The sequence below is a fragment of the Perissodus microlepis genome, chromosome 9 (genome assembly GCF_051167445.1).
Source record: "Perissodus microlepis isolate ML-2025 ecotype Zambia chromosome 9, ASM5116744v1, whole genome shotgun sequence".
Taxonomy (NCBI): domain Eukaryota; kingdom Metazoa; phylum Chordata; class Actinopteri; order Cichliformes; family Cichlidae; genus Perissodus; species Perissodus microlepis.
The window spans coordinates 10,674,399-10,692,773 of NC_140469.1; the positions used below are offsets into that span (position 1 = coordinate 10,674,399).

An 18,375-nucleotide genomic window follows, 5' to 3' on the forward strand; every position below is an offset into this window, starting at 1 on the left:
TGTGAAATGATTTTGCAAAGAAATGGAAAGAGAAAACTGTTGAGTGAGAGAACAAATAACCCAGAACACCTCTTTGGAAAAACCCAAGGACTGACTGCAACAGGAAAATGACTGCAATACTATTTTTCAAAGAAATTGAAAGAATAAACCTAAGTGTGTATTTTTGTATCATGTCATGATTTGTGAGATGAATCATCATCAGTTTGCAACTTTCTGAACACATTTTACCGACCACAAAATCACTGTTGCTTTTACTTCTCACAACAATTAGTTAACCACACCTTTTAGCTTTTCATGTATTTTGAAACTTGTTAATTAAATGTGCTATAGGCTATAAATACAATAGATGTGACATCACACAATAGTGTCTGTTTGAAGTATATTTTCTTCATTTCCAAAAAAAACCTATTTAATGTAACACAGTTCAGTGGGCTACATACTGGGCTTAGAAACAATGAATCAATCCTATCTTATACCAATACCAGGTTAGTAACAATGCTGTCGATATCTGGATCAATCTGCTCCACCTCTACCACATAGCACAAGGTCTGCAGAATGCAGGGGTGCGTTCAGGAGTTTGGGCGTGGGGGGGCTCCACCTTAGATTAGTTTGAAGACATTTTTATGGACATTTGTAATGTTAGGCCAATTAAGCAGGATTATGACTTTCACTTAAGTAAAAATTAAATTTTGCCAACCAATTTTTCTACTGTACACTCTTTTTCTGATCAGCTATTCAGATTTCTCTTTCTTCTTTGTTCTGTCACCCCATTAAAAAAAATCCTGCAAACGCGCCTGACAGAGGGCCTTGTAAAAGTACTTTCCTTCTTTGTTCAAAGGTGTGCCTCCAGGGCGTGCTGCCAGAAAGCATTAATGGCAGTTTTTTCCTCAAAGTGACCAGAGAAGGAAATGATCCAAGTGGGTGACGTTTCTAGATAAGAGCCTCAGCAGCAGGCCTGTTTGCCCGGGCTCATTTGCCCGCCGCTCACCTGTCCGTCACGGGAAGAGTTGACCTTTAACCAGCAGTGAGTGGTTCTCCCGGTCACAGGTACCTGGGCTGTTCTCAAGGGAAATTTGGACTAAATTCCGCACCAAATTTTTAAGATGTTCTCTAAATGAAGTCTGATTTCTGAAGGCTTACTTAACCGGTTAAAATAGGATGTCAACAAGTGACGCAGGAGAGCTCAGAGTTGTAGGAGGAGAGACAGCTACGCCTCTGTACGGGACACCAGCAGCAGCAGCAGCAACAAGGACACGGGCTAGAACTGCAAGGTAGGTGGAAAGCTCCCGAAAGTCAACTTTACCAACCACTTTGTGTTTATCTAGTATTTATGAGGCTTTTAAAACGACATGTTAGCCGCTCCTGTATGCCGTGTTAGCCTCGTTTTGCCTTTTCAACTGCGAAGCGAGAGGAAAGAGAAGCCTCCGTGCCAAACCGCGTTTAAAAAACATAAATTTTTACAGAAGCAGCGGTGTGCTTGAAACGCACAAACACCTCACAGCCGAGAGAAACGTTGTGAACATTTATCACATTATTGCATCGTATTCGGCACTGAGATATTTCACTCATTTCGCCATTTATACGTGGTTTACAGCTGCTTCGCGCCCACCTGCTGCTTTAAACAGAGTAAAGAGGCGGGTGGAACTTTTTGAAGAGAAGTAATATCAGTGATTATTGTGTGTTATGTGCTGTTCTGTATAAATGACGACTTCATATTGATGTAATGACCGTGTAAAGCTCCGTTAGGGTGGTTGGATGCAGGGCGTTAGAGTTTTGAACAGGGTTTGGTTGGTGACTCTGGTGGCTCTTTTTCTTACTCATGAAACGTGACACGACTGGGCTCAAGCATATTTCTAAAGACTGAGTGCAGAATGTAATGAAAGGAGCTTTTGAGCATAGGATTTATGCTTCTTCGTTTTTTTACTGAATGCATTTATGAATTCACTGCGTTATCAAGCTGTGCTGCCTTTTATATCGTGTGTGGGTGCATGCCTTTGTCATTGACTAAACTAAACCACACACTGTGGCATCATCAGTGTTGTACTTCTGTGCAGCTCAGCTTCTCAGTCTTAACAGGCGAGCTCATACATGCACACCCAGGCCCAGAGTTCACTCTGAGGCACACACACTCCTGCTGCCTGTGCATGTCCACGGCTCTGCCTCTGTTTATCTCCATATCCTCCTGCTCCTAAGTCTATCCACTCTGTTCCTACCTATGGGCTGAAAAATAAACAACACCACTGGAAATCTGACAGGGACTCGAGGCGTGGCAGCAAAAGAACAAGTCTCACTTTGTCTCGGCCAACTTTGCATGCAGGCAAAGTGATTAAGTTGTCTTTAGGTGAACCTGAAATAGAAGTTTGAGGTGTAAATCATTTGCCGGAGTTGGAGCATCACATGTGATTGTCAGTGCTGAGTTCACACCCACACTTGGATCCTTGCGGTTATGTAAGTGTTAGTTGGCAGATATGGACACACACCCACAGCAAAGCTGACCTAAAGTGAAGGGAACACACCAACATAATTTTACGAGCGTCTCTGTGCACAACACTGTGGCTCAAAGAGTCTCTCACGGATTACAATTGCATTACTCATCAGCTCGCAAAGCCATCAAAACAAACAGAGTCCCAATTCACAGCACGGGGTAGCACAAGCATTGTGCATCTGCAGACAGGGGATCAGAGGTCGCTGATGCCTACACATGAGGTTATAGATTTATTATTTCATGCATTTACAAGGTCATCCTGGACAGTTTATAACAACTCAGCTAAACTGAAAAAGAAATTGCTAATTTGTCTTCTTGTTAGCAAAAAAAATACACCATCTGTAAGTTGAATAAGCAATTTGAATAATTGCAATTGAAAACAACTTCAGTTCGGTTTTTAACCAGAGCATGCAAGATTTAGTTCAGTAAAGACGTTTTCAAGTCATATTTTCAAAAGTACCAATACTAAGCATTTGGCATTTCTTACATCTTGAGTTGTTCACATTTGGAGTGTTTCGTGGCTGAACAAAACTACCCAGTGACAGCTGGGGATGTGTGAAGACTTGCCACAGTTGTTTTTTTTTAATTATTCAAAGACAATAATGTAGGAATGCACAAATTGTGAAATTCTGAGGCAGTACGTGTTTTTTGTAGGACAGCCAATATCTGATGCCAATAGCAATAATTTTTCCAGTCATTTAATTTTATGAAAAACGAAGAAATAAATTGTAATAAAATAAAATAAAATTCACAGCTGAAATACAAGTCGAGATGATTGGGATTTCTGAATAGGACGCCTCAGGGATGCCTCGTAGGTGAGGTATTTCAGCATGTCTTAACACATATTCTTGTATCAATCAGCAGCCAGGCCGATTTTAGCCAGAACTGATATCCAGGACGCGCTCAATTAACAGAGGAAATAACTACCTTAGTGTTGAGCTATTACATGGCAGCAATTCCATCTATTGAAAGGGAACAGTGAAAATTAAGCCTGTGACAACGCCATGTCTAACCCTACTGTATCCCTGGCTAATCAGATTATGTAATTTATGTTTTTATTGAATTTATTGAATTGTTCTCCTAAGTCAGGGGTGTCAAACACAAGGCCCAGGGGCCAAGCAATGACTCCAATTTGTCCCACAGAAAAGCTTTAAAAAAATTCTGTTATTTATTTATTTACATTGGGTTAAAAAAAACATTTTCAGTGATTCACAAACATTTTCTTTAGTAATTATATATATTTTTATTATAATTATAATTGCAATTTTATACATTTGTTTACAATTTAAGCACCAAAGAATCATGCTGACAGATTTCTTTCATTTATTACATCACCATTTCTCAAAAAAAAATTATTTTTCCTATATTATCTTATGTTTTCTATTTTAATATAAAGGACCTTGGTGTAACTGTTGCTGTGAATAATTTGTGAATAAGTCCGACCCATTTAAGATCAATGTAGGCTGTATGTGATGATGAGTTTGATGTCCTTGTCCTAACTCTTGGCCATCAGGGAACAAACAAAATATCCATTCAAAGTGGCCCCAAAGTCCACGTACATCATTTTTAAGTTTGTTTCAGTTAATGGAGCTACGTGGTGGTAGTGGTCTGGAGGCACCGCAGTGCTCGATCGATTTCATGATTACTTCAGCAGTAATCAGCTGTACCTTCGTCCTCAGGTGGACAAATCATCACATGTTTATGTAACCACGGAGCTAGTGATGCAGATAATGATTAAAAGAAAAGCCATATACCTTTCACTAGTCACATAAATTAAAAATATACTTTCTAAATTGGGTCTTGTGCTTGTGATCACTAATCACAGACCTGTCACTTATCAAACAGGGCTCTTACAGGTTGATAAGCACTGACACAGCCGTGATGTGGGAAGAGTTCTGCAGCTGGTTGGGGTTCACTGAAGGTGTGTTATCTTTGGCTCTGAAATGCTGTAGAAGAGCGCGAAGATCTCCTTCCCCGCCTCTTCTCTTTTCTCTCCGCTCCTCTCTCATGTCATGTCGTGGCAGGCTTTTATAATCGCCTAATGAGGCCAATGAGTGGCCCCTGAAGGCAAGGTGGATAGTGAGAGCTACAGCTTTCTATGATGTGCCATGTTATTACAAAAGAAATCAAAGGGCTTCATTTTGTGATCACAAAAAGCACCACAGGTTAGATAAAGACTCCTAAGCAACAATTTCCATCCACTTCCAAACTGCTGAATGCAATAAAAATAGAGAAAGTGATCCCAGCATGTCCTGTAAGAGATAATTGTTGCCATTTCGTTTGTTCTGTTTACCGAACAAAGGTTGCAGCGACACGTACATTTCTGTTTCAGTAACCGCCTCATCTTTGTTCTGGTGTCATCATCGTGATCGGTAGTTGGCACGCCAGCGTGGGTTCAGCGTTGGGTTGCGGCAGTAAATGTGCATATGCATGTTTGAGTGAGTGGGTGTGTTAGCTCTGTACCCTGGTTGTAACAGAAAGTGTGGAACGAGATGCCGAATAGTTATATAACCACTGCTTATCGGTCCAGCACTGCCAGAATGATGAGATGAGAGAAGCATGGCTGCTTGAATTTCCTTCAGTTCTCTGTTTGATTTCATGCTGCGGAAACTGGATTACAGCAGACCAAACAATAATAATAATATGGCTCTTTTTGAGTTTTAGACTTTTGAGTGGACAGGAAAAGATGTTGGCTCGAGCAAAATATGAAGAGCCTGTCTCACCTGGTCTAATGTAATTTTGGCAGAAATATTAATCAAGAAAGTGTAGATGGAACCACACACTGTTTCTCTTTTTGCATAAAAAAATAAAGGACATAATTTGCACTTGGAAATAGGTGATAAATCATCATTGGAATGCTAAGCAAATCACAAATTGTTAAAATTGCAATAATATCATAATGTTGGTAAAAATATTGCAGTATTACTGGTTCTGGTGATGCTGCTTTTAGTCATCATCATACTAAAGGGGGGAATCACATCGCTTCTTTTCTTTATTTTTGAGTATGTACGTAGTTTTAGGGTTTTGTGTGAAATCCAGTTTAGAATAAATTCTTCTTAACTTCCTGTGACTGCTGGTGGGTAGATATGAAACCACTGATGGAGCTGTTGAAAAAAAGTACTTAGTTATCTTTATCTTTTTTTTGAAGCAGAACAAGGAAGGCTGTCTTTGCTGCAGAGCCCGTTCTCGGTGTGACAGAGATGAACAGACATTATTACTAAAAAATGTTTCAAAGTGTTGAGTTTGCGCAGAGAGAAAATGCTCAACGCAAACATTGAATAATCGAGTTCAAATTTAGTTATTTTGCATCAAGTTTTTATTTGTTCATTTATTTATTTATTTATTTTTAGAGAACAACAAGATGAAACATTTGGTGAAACATTCAAGCAGGAGGAACGCAATGGTGACAAACGCCCAGCTGAGCAGTTCTCTCACCAATCAGCAATCACACAGAAGGAAACACACAAAGGTGAAACGTGCATCTGACACTCCATACGCACATTTAAGATATAGCTCTTAAAAAGTTAAGTCAAGAATCTCTTCTGTTTTGGGTTTCAGCTGTAAACACCTCATAATCACTCAATTCTGAATGTGTTGCAGCACTAAGAAAGGACCAAACTTCTTCCTGTGGTGATGCAGATATCCAGTTCCAGCAGTCCAGCTTCACCTCCTGCCACGTCCTCAGACTCTCCACTAATCCAGGCATAAAACACAGCAAGAGTTTATACAGGTAAGCAAGGGAAGGGATACATTTACTGACTGGCCTTGATTACAGATTCATTTAGACACTTTGTTTCTGGAGCACACGTCAGTGAACAGTCTGTTCTGCTCTGGCATTCAGGACAGCATCCCATAATCAAGTTACTCCCCATCTGTCTGTATGATAGGACTGCAACAATTTGTCACTATAATTGATGACGTCGGTTATAAAAATTAATCTGGACAAAATCTTATTGTCGACACATCATACACAAATACCTTCTAAATGTGTTTTTGTAACGAGCTCCCTGGAGCTATGACATCAACTATGAATGGTTCAGCTTTAGAGAGCTAATTTAGTGTGTTTCATTTATACCTTGTTTATGTAAATGATTGTACAGTAGTGTTTATGTTAGCCTACCTGTCAGAAACTTCCCATGGATGATGCTTGCCAAGTGAACACAGTTTTTCAGTTTTGTTAGCTAATGAGTGAAATGTGATAGTAAAGCATTAAACAGGATTAGCTACTCTGCCTCCTAGTTTGTTTGTTTGTTTTCTCAAATTAAAATTAGCATTTATTCTGGATAGTAAACCTCTTCCATCTAACGTTAGGTAGCTAATCTGTGGGTTGGACCGTATCAGTAATTAATTATACATATAATCAGTAAAGAGTTTAAATGGCTTCGAACACTACACAATCTGAGACACTATGCTGTGTAACCAAATTATTAGTTATTATTAATTAGTGATTTCTAATTCTGTATTGTTCTGTTTTACTAGTATTAAGCAAAGGTGTATAGATGAGTTTGTCCTGTAAAGAGGCTCACTGCCCCTCTGAAATGGCTGAAGTCTTGACAGAGAGCATCTTTAGCATGGTTAGCATGGGACGAGACAACAGGGTGATCTCACAGGTGGACAGACTTGAGCAGGTGAGGTACTAGAACCTACAACAGGAGGTTTGCCAACATGAAGGGGAGAAAAGAGTTATTGAAATAATCATTGACTAATCAAAGAAAAATTAGCAGATTAGTTGACTACAAAAATAATCTTTAGTTGCAGCCCTACTGTATGACATTAACAAGTGTGGAAAACTGGTGTAGAAACCACAATTTTCAAGCTCATACACAGCCCTGCATCCTATTGTAGATTTATTATGTGAAAAGTGCAGCTGCACAAGAATTTAAACAGTATTGTGATGGATAGTCGTTTTGCAACGTGGAAACATTTTTTTTTTACTTAAGTAAAAGCTATATAACTTGATCTATAATGCAATATTACACAAATATAGATTTCCTGTAAATACTTAAATGAAGCAAAAGTGTTTCAGGGAGGGACTAGTGCCACCCTATTTTAGACACACCCATGGGCAGAGCCTTCAGCTGAGTTTGAAATGACTGAGACATATCAGAGAAACCTGGGATTTGATTCCTTGTGTGTGTTTGAGGTGTATCGCTGCTGAACTGATCTTCCCTACATTTTTTTCCAAGTGTGTCTCCTAATAAGCGGTAAATCTACATCCCACAAACTGTTTCTGAGGTCTGCAAAGAGGAACGCCGGCCACTGATCACATTTTAATCACTCGATTTACAACATCCTGTCAATCAGTAAACGAGCTGTGTCTGCATTCTTCAGTCTGTGACAAAGGACCTGGAAGAGTCAAGTGTTTGCATAAACGCGGACGTACGCTTAATAAAGTGTGTTAGCTTATGTCTCAGTAGTACGAATGCATTGTTTTTCTTGTTTTAAAATATTTTAAACAGTGTTTCCTCTGGAATTCGGAAGAAGAGAAGATGTGTAGCTCTTGCAATCCTATGTGTGGAAGTCTGTATTTACATTCTCAAAGTTAATGTAACATGTGTTATTAATCATCTACCTGTGGTTTCATTTGTTATACAGAGAAACTTCCTTAAATCAGTCATGCAGGAGAATCTGAGGTTATTTTAGGTGAAACTTGTTGCCTTGGTTTTGCCTCAGGAAAATATTTACCTTTTCTATAGTTTAATCTAACATTATATAATAGCTGCTTGTAACATTGTGTCAGAGGTTTTTATTAGAATAAGATAAGCCTGTCAGCAGAGGTCTCAGATCAAACACGCTTTATTGGTTATGTCAAAGCCACGCCCCCTTTCACCGTGTGCTAGTTACCTGCGTTCATGTCAGTCCAACATGGCCTTATATAGACAACTTGTGTGAACTGTACTTGTACAACGTGTTCCACATCAATATAAAAAAGTAAGTAAGTGTTTGCATGATTGCTTAGTAGGTGTGACTTTAGTTTACATCTGCCGGTGAGAAAGTTGTGTTTAGAGACGGCGATTGATGTGAGGAATGCGAACGTTCCCGTCGATCGGCATTGCTGTGGCAAATTCTAGATTTAATCTCTCTAATGTTTCACTCAAAACAGTTGGACCGTCTGACATTCAGAAATGAGACTTGTAGCAGTTGTGAGTGTTTAATGCTGAGACATCTCATTAGTTTCCACATTTTTTCTTTATCCCACCAAAAAAAATTAAGTTTACACTGCACATTCACCACTAACAAAATCAAAGATTGCCCCAGTTGTGTGTGTCTTTGTATGCAACAAAATTTGCACTGCAACACTAAAAAAGTGCATTATTTTAGAAAGTTGTGACAATGTCTCAGTTTCCTTTTTCACAGAACTGTCGCAGCATGCACCCAGAAATTTAATACACTGTGTCTTCTCTTTGTATCAACAGATTGATTGAACCACAGCGAGTTGAGATCAAGGACAGCAGTTTTCAGGTAAAGACCACAGTCTAATAGAATCAAGCACATTACACACACGCACAGTGTAAACCTGATATAGAGCAAATGTGAAATTGCAAACTTTACTCCCACTGATCCAGAATCCAGAATCTAATCAAAAGTACAGATCAGAAGTTTAAAGTGTTTAAAAATCTTTGAAAAGTCACATAAAGCAATGGTGACACCATGTTAAAAATATGGTTTTAGATTAATTGTTATTTTAACCGTTATAAGTGACAGGGTGTGTTTGTGTTCCTTGTGTGTGTGTTTCCCTGCTAATCTTTCATGTCTTTCAAGATAACCTGTTTGTCAAGGATCTCTTAAATAACTACTGCATGGGAACAGACACTCAAGAAAAGCTTGGGCCTCAGTGCAGGCAATCTAAAATTCTGAAAAGCCGCTACCATTGATCACTAGCTGTCAAAGTTAGAAAGCTTTTTACATTCCTGTGCACAGAATTTGCTTTGGTATAATATGATAAGCCCAAGTTTAATGTGAATATGAAAATCATTGGACTTTAATGATACAGCTAAGCAAATGCAAATATATGTTATTGAATATCCTAGGATGGGTCGTAGGAATTGTTTTGTAGAACTTTTTTATTTATATTATAAATATTATAAAGTATAAAGTATTAAGATTTTAATTGTTGGTGATGGCAGGTGTTCAGAAAATTGTAATTTAGAATGCAAAAAGTGGGTCCTGTCAGTAAAAGTTTTTATTTTAACAGATTAATGGAAGAACGTCAGCATCACAAACCTCTATAGAGGCACCCAGCATCTATCGATTGTCAGAGGTAATACCATTTCCAGCCAAGGAGAAAGACAAGGTCATCACTGCTGATTGCAATGAACTGGAGATTACCAGGGACTTGAGCAGAACTCAGGCTTGTTCAAATAGTGACTTTGGGACACATAAGCTTAATGCCTTGCACAGACTTTCATTTGGATCACAACCAAGGACTTACACTGGATCTCTAACTCGAGCTGAGTCAGAGGGAAATATACAGGACCGTACAAAAGGCCTTGCAGACCGTCTTCAGGAATTATCTGACCCACCCAGAACTATGTTGTCTTCCTCCATGGTCACGGTTCTCGCTCCTCACTGGAGTGGCCGACTGCGACGTTCCAAAAGATTTGATGGAACCGGCAGCTCTGAAGCCCAGGGAAATACGCAAGATGTGACAGGTGCTGCAGCAAACCGTGGTTTTCAGCAGACTCGGAGCCAACATGGTGTGGAGAGGGGGTTTACAGGTGGACTGGGAACCCAACTGAGGCCTCCATTTTCAGATCTCAGGAGGAACACAGTGGACTGGTCAACTAAAAGTGATCCTTTGAGCTTGGAATCTAAAAGGGAAATGATTAAAACTGTTTCTTTGGACGTGAACTCTGGAAGGATGGACAATAGAAAAATAGACAGAGGTTCTTTAAGCGCTTTAGCTACCAGTGCCTCTGTATTGCAGAGCCAAAATGAACAAAGGCAAAATCCACAAACTGTCCATCAAGGCGGACACTCATCTTCAAGCTCCAAACCAACAACCAGCAACGTACTTCTTTCTTTAAGGAGAGGCAACATCGGTGGCAAGAATCTCAATGCAACCTCCCCTCTGAGCAGTTTTCCAAGTGATCAGAATGGAAAATTATTCACAACACCCCTCTCACAGAGCTTTCTCAATAATAATGAACAAGAGAGGCCAAAGCCGCTCCTCTCTCCATCATCTATTTCTTACAGGACAACTGAAACTAGCCCTGTCCTTTCCCTATCACCCTCCAGCCTGAGAGAGCAGAGCACCTCTGACAGGTTCATCTTTGCACCAGTTGACAAAAATCCAGACGGCAAACCCTTTGTCCAACAGTCTCAGACAATAAATAGGATTCAGTCCAGTCTCACATCCTCACAGACATTTTTAGGTAAAGGACCATCAGAAAGTCAACAGAACTACAGGGACAGAAGTAAAACTCTATTTTCAGAGACCCCAGTCTCCTTGTCCAGACAGCCCCCATTTGACTCTTCTGCCCAAGTGAAAACCCAGTCCTTTCCTAAAAGGACCACGCTGAAACAAACTTCCTGGTGGAAGCAAGTTACCCAGGAAAGCAGTTTCCCTTTCACCCCAAAAGACACAACCAACAACAAAGACAAGCCAAACACAACCTTAATTCCACCCTCCAATAATAATAGTGACATGACATCTCCAAGTCAGCCTGATAACAAAAGCAGGGGTAGTCCGGTCAACAACAACAAAGACAACAATAACACAGCGGAGTCAGTTTGCACAGGTAATATGAACCTTTTTATGAGGGCACAGGGAGGAACTCACCATCTCGGACAAAGAAATGCTGGGAATTCACCTGACTGTGATTTGCACAGGTCTGTCAAGGACCAGTATAGCTCAAATGTAAACAACAGAGAATACCCAAAGCCGCACAGTGTGCCAGATGTTTTGTCTAGTTCTAAAATTAGCAGAGCTACAGCACAAACAACACTGTGTCAACCTAAAGATCCAGGCAAATATGATTTAACCGATAGTTCATATACAGCAAATATGTCTGAGTTACCATCTGCTTTGCAAAATCCCAGGAGCTCAGATACACCCACAGAGAGCAGCAGCAAGTACAAAAATAATTATTTTCCACCCAAACCCAACAACACCCCCATGCCTCCTCACATCTTAGACTCACAGAGGTTTATCAGCACACCGCTCTCTCTTGATTTCACCAGTACTGTCAATGGTAAAGTTCATACATCTCAAAATGCCTCTGGTCCCCAAACCTCAAAAATGAAAAGTAGTCCTTCCTACCATTCTCAGTCTGTTCCTTCTCAGACCAATATTCATACCTCGGCATATACAACCTCCACTGGCTCTTTGTCCCAGAAAACAAAATTTACCAACAATTCCTCTGCCACACCTCTTGGATTTGAAAGAAGTTATGCTTCCATTCCTAAACCTTTCCACCCTAAAAGTATGTCCAGTCTGATTTCCACAGTCGGTTCTGTCTCCAAAAAAGACTATAGCGCCACTGCTTCCAACTCTTCTTCCTCTGCCACTGGCAGCCACCCTGTAGCCACCACTGCCTCAAGTTCTTCCCTTCTCAGTCCTGCTGTCACCTCTGCCGTTACCTCTCCTACCTCTGCCACTGTCTCCACTCTCCTAACGCCTCCTGCAACCCCAGTTATTACCAACTCCACTTCAGAAACTTCAAGCCCTAAAAAAGAGGGGAAATATTCCAGCAGCTCAGAGAAAGAGCCAAAGAAACTTGAGAAAAAGAAAGTGAGAAGAGTGACATGGGATGACTCAGTGGATCTGCAACAGTCAGAGTCCATCGCTGTGGAGAAGCCAGAGTCGTCAGAAGTCCAAGCGACCCCTCAAGCTACATCTAAGCACATGCGAAATGCTCCATCCATCTTCTCCTTTCTGAGATTGAGCAGTTCAACAAGTTCTTCTGTTTGTCCCCCTACACCCAAGACCTCCAGCATTGAGGTGGAAAAACCAGGAAAGTATAGATCCTTATCATCTGACTCGGCTGATTTAGCATTCAGGGAGTTTGAGCGAAGCAAGCAAAGAGCTGGTGATACAATGATTTTTTACCAGGGAAGACAGGACTTGCCCACACCGAGGCATGAAAGGACACTATCAGTGGAATCTGGCACAGTTCAGTGCCGTACTTCAGCTCCTCTCTCCCTCCCTCCTGACTTTTCAAGTGGCTATAAGGTTCGTTATAGCTCTCCTCCTTACTCCACGCTCATGTCCGCAAGGATGACACAAGGGGAGACAAAGACGAGAACAACCAGACCAACCCTCTTCTCACAACCCTCCCAGTCAAATTACACCCCACATCTCTCTGTAAATACTGACCCAGTTTCAGTCATGACCTTATCCACATCCAAACCTCCTATGTCACCTCCCAGACCCTCCCTTTCCCTGTCCTTACCCCTCCAAAAGAAACCTCCCAAACAAGAAAGTCCAAATGTTGAGGTTTCAGAAGCTGATCAAGCAAGCAACAATAACAGCGGAGATAAAGCCCAAGAGCGAAAGCTATTACTTGTAGACAACAGAATTCACATCAGACCTCCTTCCCTGCAAGGTGATAAGGCAGACGGCTCCACATATGTAACTGAGACACTGGTTTACAGCCTTAAATCCAAAGTAGATGCATCGACAGCCGCAAAAAACACCACACCTAATGCTTTACAGCATACCAATAACACACTGGTTTCCATGGAGACCAAATTTAGTCAACAGTCCCTGACAGGGCAGAGTAAAGGAGCAGCAGGTGAACCATGTCGTCATTCAGGTCAGAGCTCCAACAGCAGCAGCTCAACAGAGAGTCAGTCCCGGGAGACAGAAGACTCCAGCAAAAGCATGAAGGAGACTATAATGGGGAAAAGCAGGTTTTTCTCAGTAGACGTTAATAATGAACAAAACACAAAGAGAAGCCGATTTGCACTGAAGAAGAGCGTCAGTACACCAAACTCCAGTTTGACAAGGTCAGAGTCAGACAGGGCCAAGAGTAACAACAAAGTAGACCAAGTCTTTAGCAAACTAAAGCAAAAGTTAAGCACAAGATGGTCAACCTCACAAGCACCTTCTGTTAGCGGATCGAGCGATGTGAGTGTTGAGAGTAGCAAAATTCCAGAGGAAACAGTGCCAGAGAAAGTAATGGTGCTGAACGACAATCAGGAAACAGAGGCTTCGAACAGGTGGACGCAAGATGGATACATTCTGATACCGTCCTCGGCTGCTGGAAACACAAAAGTTGGAAATCAGCGTTCCAGCTGGACCGAAAAATCATCTCTAGAAACGGACCGTGACATGCAAAATGCTTGTGCAGAACAAATTTCTGAAAAGAAAGGCCCAGTTTATCTGACGGTCCACGGTCCAACAGTTGACCAGTTAGACCTTGAACAAGACCAAGTAGATTATAAAGCAACAAGCCTCTCTTCCAGAGATCCAAGTCCCAGTAGAAGTCCAGCTTTTCCAGCTTCATTCAGGAGATCCACACCTAGCCCCAGGAGTCCATTCTCTCCCTTCTCCTCTCTTTCACCAATGTCCCCATTTTCCTCGTCTGATGTAACAGACGACAGCGTCTTCTACAGCCCAAAGCTGCACCGCCGCAGAGAATCCTCCTCTCCGTGCGAGCACGGAGAAGGGATCAGCTTGGGAGTTCCGAGAAAAAGCCGGGCATCCGTAGGTCCTCCATGTGTGAGCCCAGGACATGACAAGGAAAACTTGGCATCCTCTTATGCAGACTTAAAGTATGGCATTGAGCCTGGGAAGTCCTTTTCTGTGAGTTCTGTTCTCTCCAGTCGACCCTCTGGACCGGGACGTATTTCCACAGGATCCAGATTCATGAGTGTGGGTGACCTCTCTCAGTCTGCCTTCTCTTGTGGAGGTAATAGTGGAGATTTGGATCAGTGGTCTGTCAAATCTGATTGGAGCACAGTGTATGACTTCCAGGCTTCTGAGGATGGTCGAAAATCATATTTCCCAAGTGATCCTGGTAAAATGCGATCAAGATCTTTGCCTCGATCGCTGACCAGGTGCTTGGCAAACTGGAGCTCTGGAGACTCTCCTCAACATGTAAATGCTACAGCTTCCAAGCCTCCTCACCTCCGGAGTCCAAACATGAACATTTGCCAGTTTGTGTGGGATGCAGAGGCCCCGCCCACTCCTCCTCCAACACCTCCTCTGTCACCAGTGTCCAGGCGCATGTCCAAACCACCCAGCCTTTCTTCTCCGACCTTTCCTAGCTCGCCAGGAGTACTACATCCAGGGGACAGCCAGTCCAGGGGGCATTTGCCCTCCAGAGGTTATGTATCCAGCCTTAGCACCTTTGATGAGTCATCAGACAGCAGCTCGGACACAACAACTGATGACGAATACTACTTAGAAACAGATGATGAGGGAGAAAAAGAGACAGAACTGTAAAAGCAGAACAAGTGCTTTAAAAATGCAAGTTTCTGAAACATCCATGAGGGAGGGGATAAAGGAGGTGCTGTAATCTTTTGGTGTGTAATGACTAGGGCTGCCATGATTAGTCGACTAGTCACGATTACGTCGACTATCAAAATCGTCGACGACTGATTTAATAGTCGACACGTCGTTTGAAGCTTTGTAAGATCACAAAAGACGCAGGAATTAGTAGGATTTAAGAGTGTAATAACGGACTGAAACAGAAGATGGCAGCACTGCATGTACAAGGATGCCAGCTGCCGTTAAACGCCGAAGAAGAAGAAACTGTGTCCCAGAATTCATAGCGCGACCCTGCTCAGTTTCCAACAATGGCGGCAGCTAGTTAGTTTTAATGTTACTCTTATTATTCTTTCTGGGCCACAAAATAAACGTTTAACATATTTCCAGGCGAGAATGTAGCTGTGTAAACCTCAAATATCTGCTCAGTTTATCAAGACACCACATATTTTCAAAAGCACTCCGACGTTTTCAGAGACGTCTGTTACCCACTAGCTCGTTAGCTAGGGGCAAGGCTCACTAGAGCCCGTGAGAACACCGGACTCCCTGCAGATCGTTTTCAAACCCACCGCCGTCTTTCGCTACTCAGGTTAAACATGATATATAAGTCACTTAGATAACTTAAAAATGTTATTGTTTGGCATTTTTCAGTATTTTATTTGTTCCTGAGTAAATCGGTTTGGCTGAGATTAAAGTTATAGTTTTTACACAGCTGAATAAACATCAAGCAGACAGCTGATTATCAGAAGTGTGAGATGCTCGAGAATATACTCCGGTGTCCTGTTATATTTTAGATAGCAAGGAGCAGACGGCTGAGTTTATTAAACTCCACCGAAACAATCTGCAAACTTCATTAAAATTTAATAAACTATCATGTCTTTATTTTTAGTTAGCACATACTTTAAACACTTAAAGCTGTAAGCTAATGATAGTTATATAAGAGCAGATGCATGCTGGTGCAATAAGCTGTATGTTTTACGTTCAATGGATGATGATCTGATTAGTCGACTAATCGCAAAAATAATCGGTGACTAGTCGACTATCAAAATAATCGTTTGTGGCAGCCCTAGTAATGACATCTGCATCTCTCCTGCTTTTGTTTTTTTGTTTTGTTTTTTTCACTCTGTTGAGACCTGAGCTCAGTCGGGACACCAGGTATCCTGCATGATTTGGTTTTCGGAAGTGGTTGTTGTGGTCAGGGTAAAAATATACACAATACAAGTAAGCATGGATTATCAGCATAAGTTTAAATACGTTTTAAGTATGTACCATATGTTGTATTTGAATGCAGACCTGTAATTCCTGGATAACAAATAGACATTTATAGTTTGAGTGTCGCATGGCATTAGTGAGGTATATGCTGTATCTTTGTAGTTGTTTCAAAGAACAAACTACTCTGTAAGCTTAGGCTTTTTGCACAAGTCTTTAGGTTTGCATTTCATCCTGGTAGGTAGCAATAAGTACTGAGGTAACGTGGATAAATGTGCTGTCATATGATATTCCATCATCTCTGTTCTGCTATGTTTAAGAAATGAAATTAGTTTTTGGTAAATGTTCTAATCGTAAAGCTGATATTTTCTTAGAACTTGTTTTGTTTTTCAAAACAGGCAGAGTTTTGGTTTAAAATGATTTTTTTTGTACTTAGGGATGAAATATAATCTTGATATGATTAACATTTGTTTTCACCCTTATAAAGTGCTCTATACGGTGCCTGCTCTTATTTGCACAGTGATAAATTCTTAATATATCTATTTTATAAATAAATGTAATATTTCTAACAAGACCTGATGTTTTGGGGATTTCTCATCACCTTGGTTACACTTTTGTTGTTATGTCAGATTATATAACCATCTTCAGCATGATTTGTCCTTGAGTCATTAGTTTTGTCCATTGCAGTGCTCGCATGCTTTAAGTGAAAAGGTATGTTGATAATTGGCATGACAAAAGATTTGGTTGTGAATTCCAGTCTGTAGGGAACGTCAGTGATCAAATCAATCACAGCGCTGGTGGATGCTAATTTCTTAAAATAATGTGTGCTCTAGGTGGGGCTGTTCAACGGTCACACATTGTTCAAGCGGGTGTTTCCTTTTGTTGTCAACACACTGTGTGTTGATCATTAGATAAAACATCCATTAGAGTTCTTGCTGGCAGTGTACTTGTATCCCAGACTTCCTCTCACATGCATGTCGAATTTTTCCCGGAGAGACTCTCACTAAGATGCCACAATCTGCTTTGTGTTATTTGCCATGACATCACCAGGGAAGGGCATGGCTGCTTCACGTCGTGTGTCATACTCTTCAGAGCAGTTGAATGTGGTTTTCCATCTTATGTCATAAAATTGGAAAGTGTAAAAAGGAGGTGAAACGCCTTTTTCAGACAATGGCCTCGCCCAGAGCAAAGTCAGGCCTAGAACTCTCTGATAAAGACACAGATAGGAGTCTAACTGATAAAGTTTAAATTAGTATTAAAGCGCTGAATCAGGCTGTTGCACATGGGAGTGTACCGGAGGAAGTGTAATTGTACACCAAAGGTGTAAAGGGTCAGTATCTACAGCAATCAATGTTTTTGTTTTTTTAGATGTTCAGTACAGGGGGCTGTATTTATATTGGACTTCCTTAGCCTCACAGGGCACACAAAGACTTTTACTCTGACTGTGGAAAGAGAGCACCCCAAGGACGCCCACACAGAGCTCACCACTGCACCGCCATTATGAAGTTTACGCCCCCAATGTAGGCCCGCATGAAAGTCTGGGATCTGCAACGGAAAAATGGAGATCTGAGTCACTGTAGGCATCTCGACACTCAGAGTGCCTGCCGGCTGTTTGGTATGAGAGCTGCAGATCACACGTGAGAGCAGTATTAGGTTGCACCTGACAATAAACAAACATGTTCTGGTCTCTTTAATATGGAGCTCCAGCATGGACGCAGCCGTGTTGGCATCAAACAGGAGAATGTTTTGTTACTGCAGGTGCAGCTATTCAGCAGAGGTTAACAAACGAGAAGGACTGCTTTGGAAACGGTTTCAGTTACAATAATATTGTTTTTTTTCTTCTATTGTTTTCTTTATGAGATTATGTTGTAAGGTAGGTAACCTTTATATCATGTAATTAATACATTTACTTTGACCCTATTATATCATCAATATTGTAACCCTCGTGACAAGCAGTCTATTTTTGAAGTATTTCCCATCATTGTTTTTTCTGTTTTACTTGGATTCAGGTAGAATTAAAGGTTTATTCACAAATTCACCCTAAACTTTGTAGTTTAGAAAATTTAGAGAGGAAAAAATAATGTTTTACTTCATTTCCTCCTTCAGTATCATGGAGAAATGAGTCCATGTTATTTGGCTATCCAGTGGTGACTATGTGCTCTTCATTTCATGCACTGCTTTATGTGTGAGACTGCAGCGCCCTCTGGGGGAGTCATCTGTTACTGTTAGAAAGAAATGCCATGAAGTC

General features: G+C 41.1%; 1 protein-coding gene across 1 annotated transcript; it reads left to right on the top strand.

The window, feature by feature from the left end:
• Window positions 1-998: 998 nt before the first annotated feature.
• LOC146380039 (uncharacterized) lies at window positions 999-16,701 on the top strand. Its single transcript, XM_084938982.1, has 5 exons — window positions 999-1,271; window positions 5,836-5,954; window positions 6,086-6,215; window positions 8,902-8,947; window positions 9,681-16,701. The coding sequence occupies exons 1-5, from the start codon at window positions 1,159-1,161 to the stop codon at window positions 14,874-14,876; spliced, it is 5,604 nt and encodes a 1,867-aa protein (XP_084795108.1). The 5' UTR covers window positions 999-1,158; the 3' UTR covers window positions 14,877-16,701.
• Window positions 16,702-18,375: the final 1,674 nt, after the last annotated feature.

Coding starts and splice junctions, on each gene's coding strand:
- LOC146380039 (XM_084938982.1), top strand. CDS start 1,159: ATGTCAACAAGTGACGCAGGAGAGCTCAGAGTTGTAGGAGGAGAGACA. Junction 1,272..5,835: donor ACACGGGCTAGAACTGCAAG/GTAGGTGGAAAG, acceptor ATTTATTTTTAG/AGAACAACAAGATGAAACAT. Junction 6,216..8,901: donor CACAGCAAGAGTTTATACAG/GTAAGCAAGGGA, acceptor TTGTATCAACAG/ATTGATTGAACCACAGCGAG.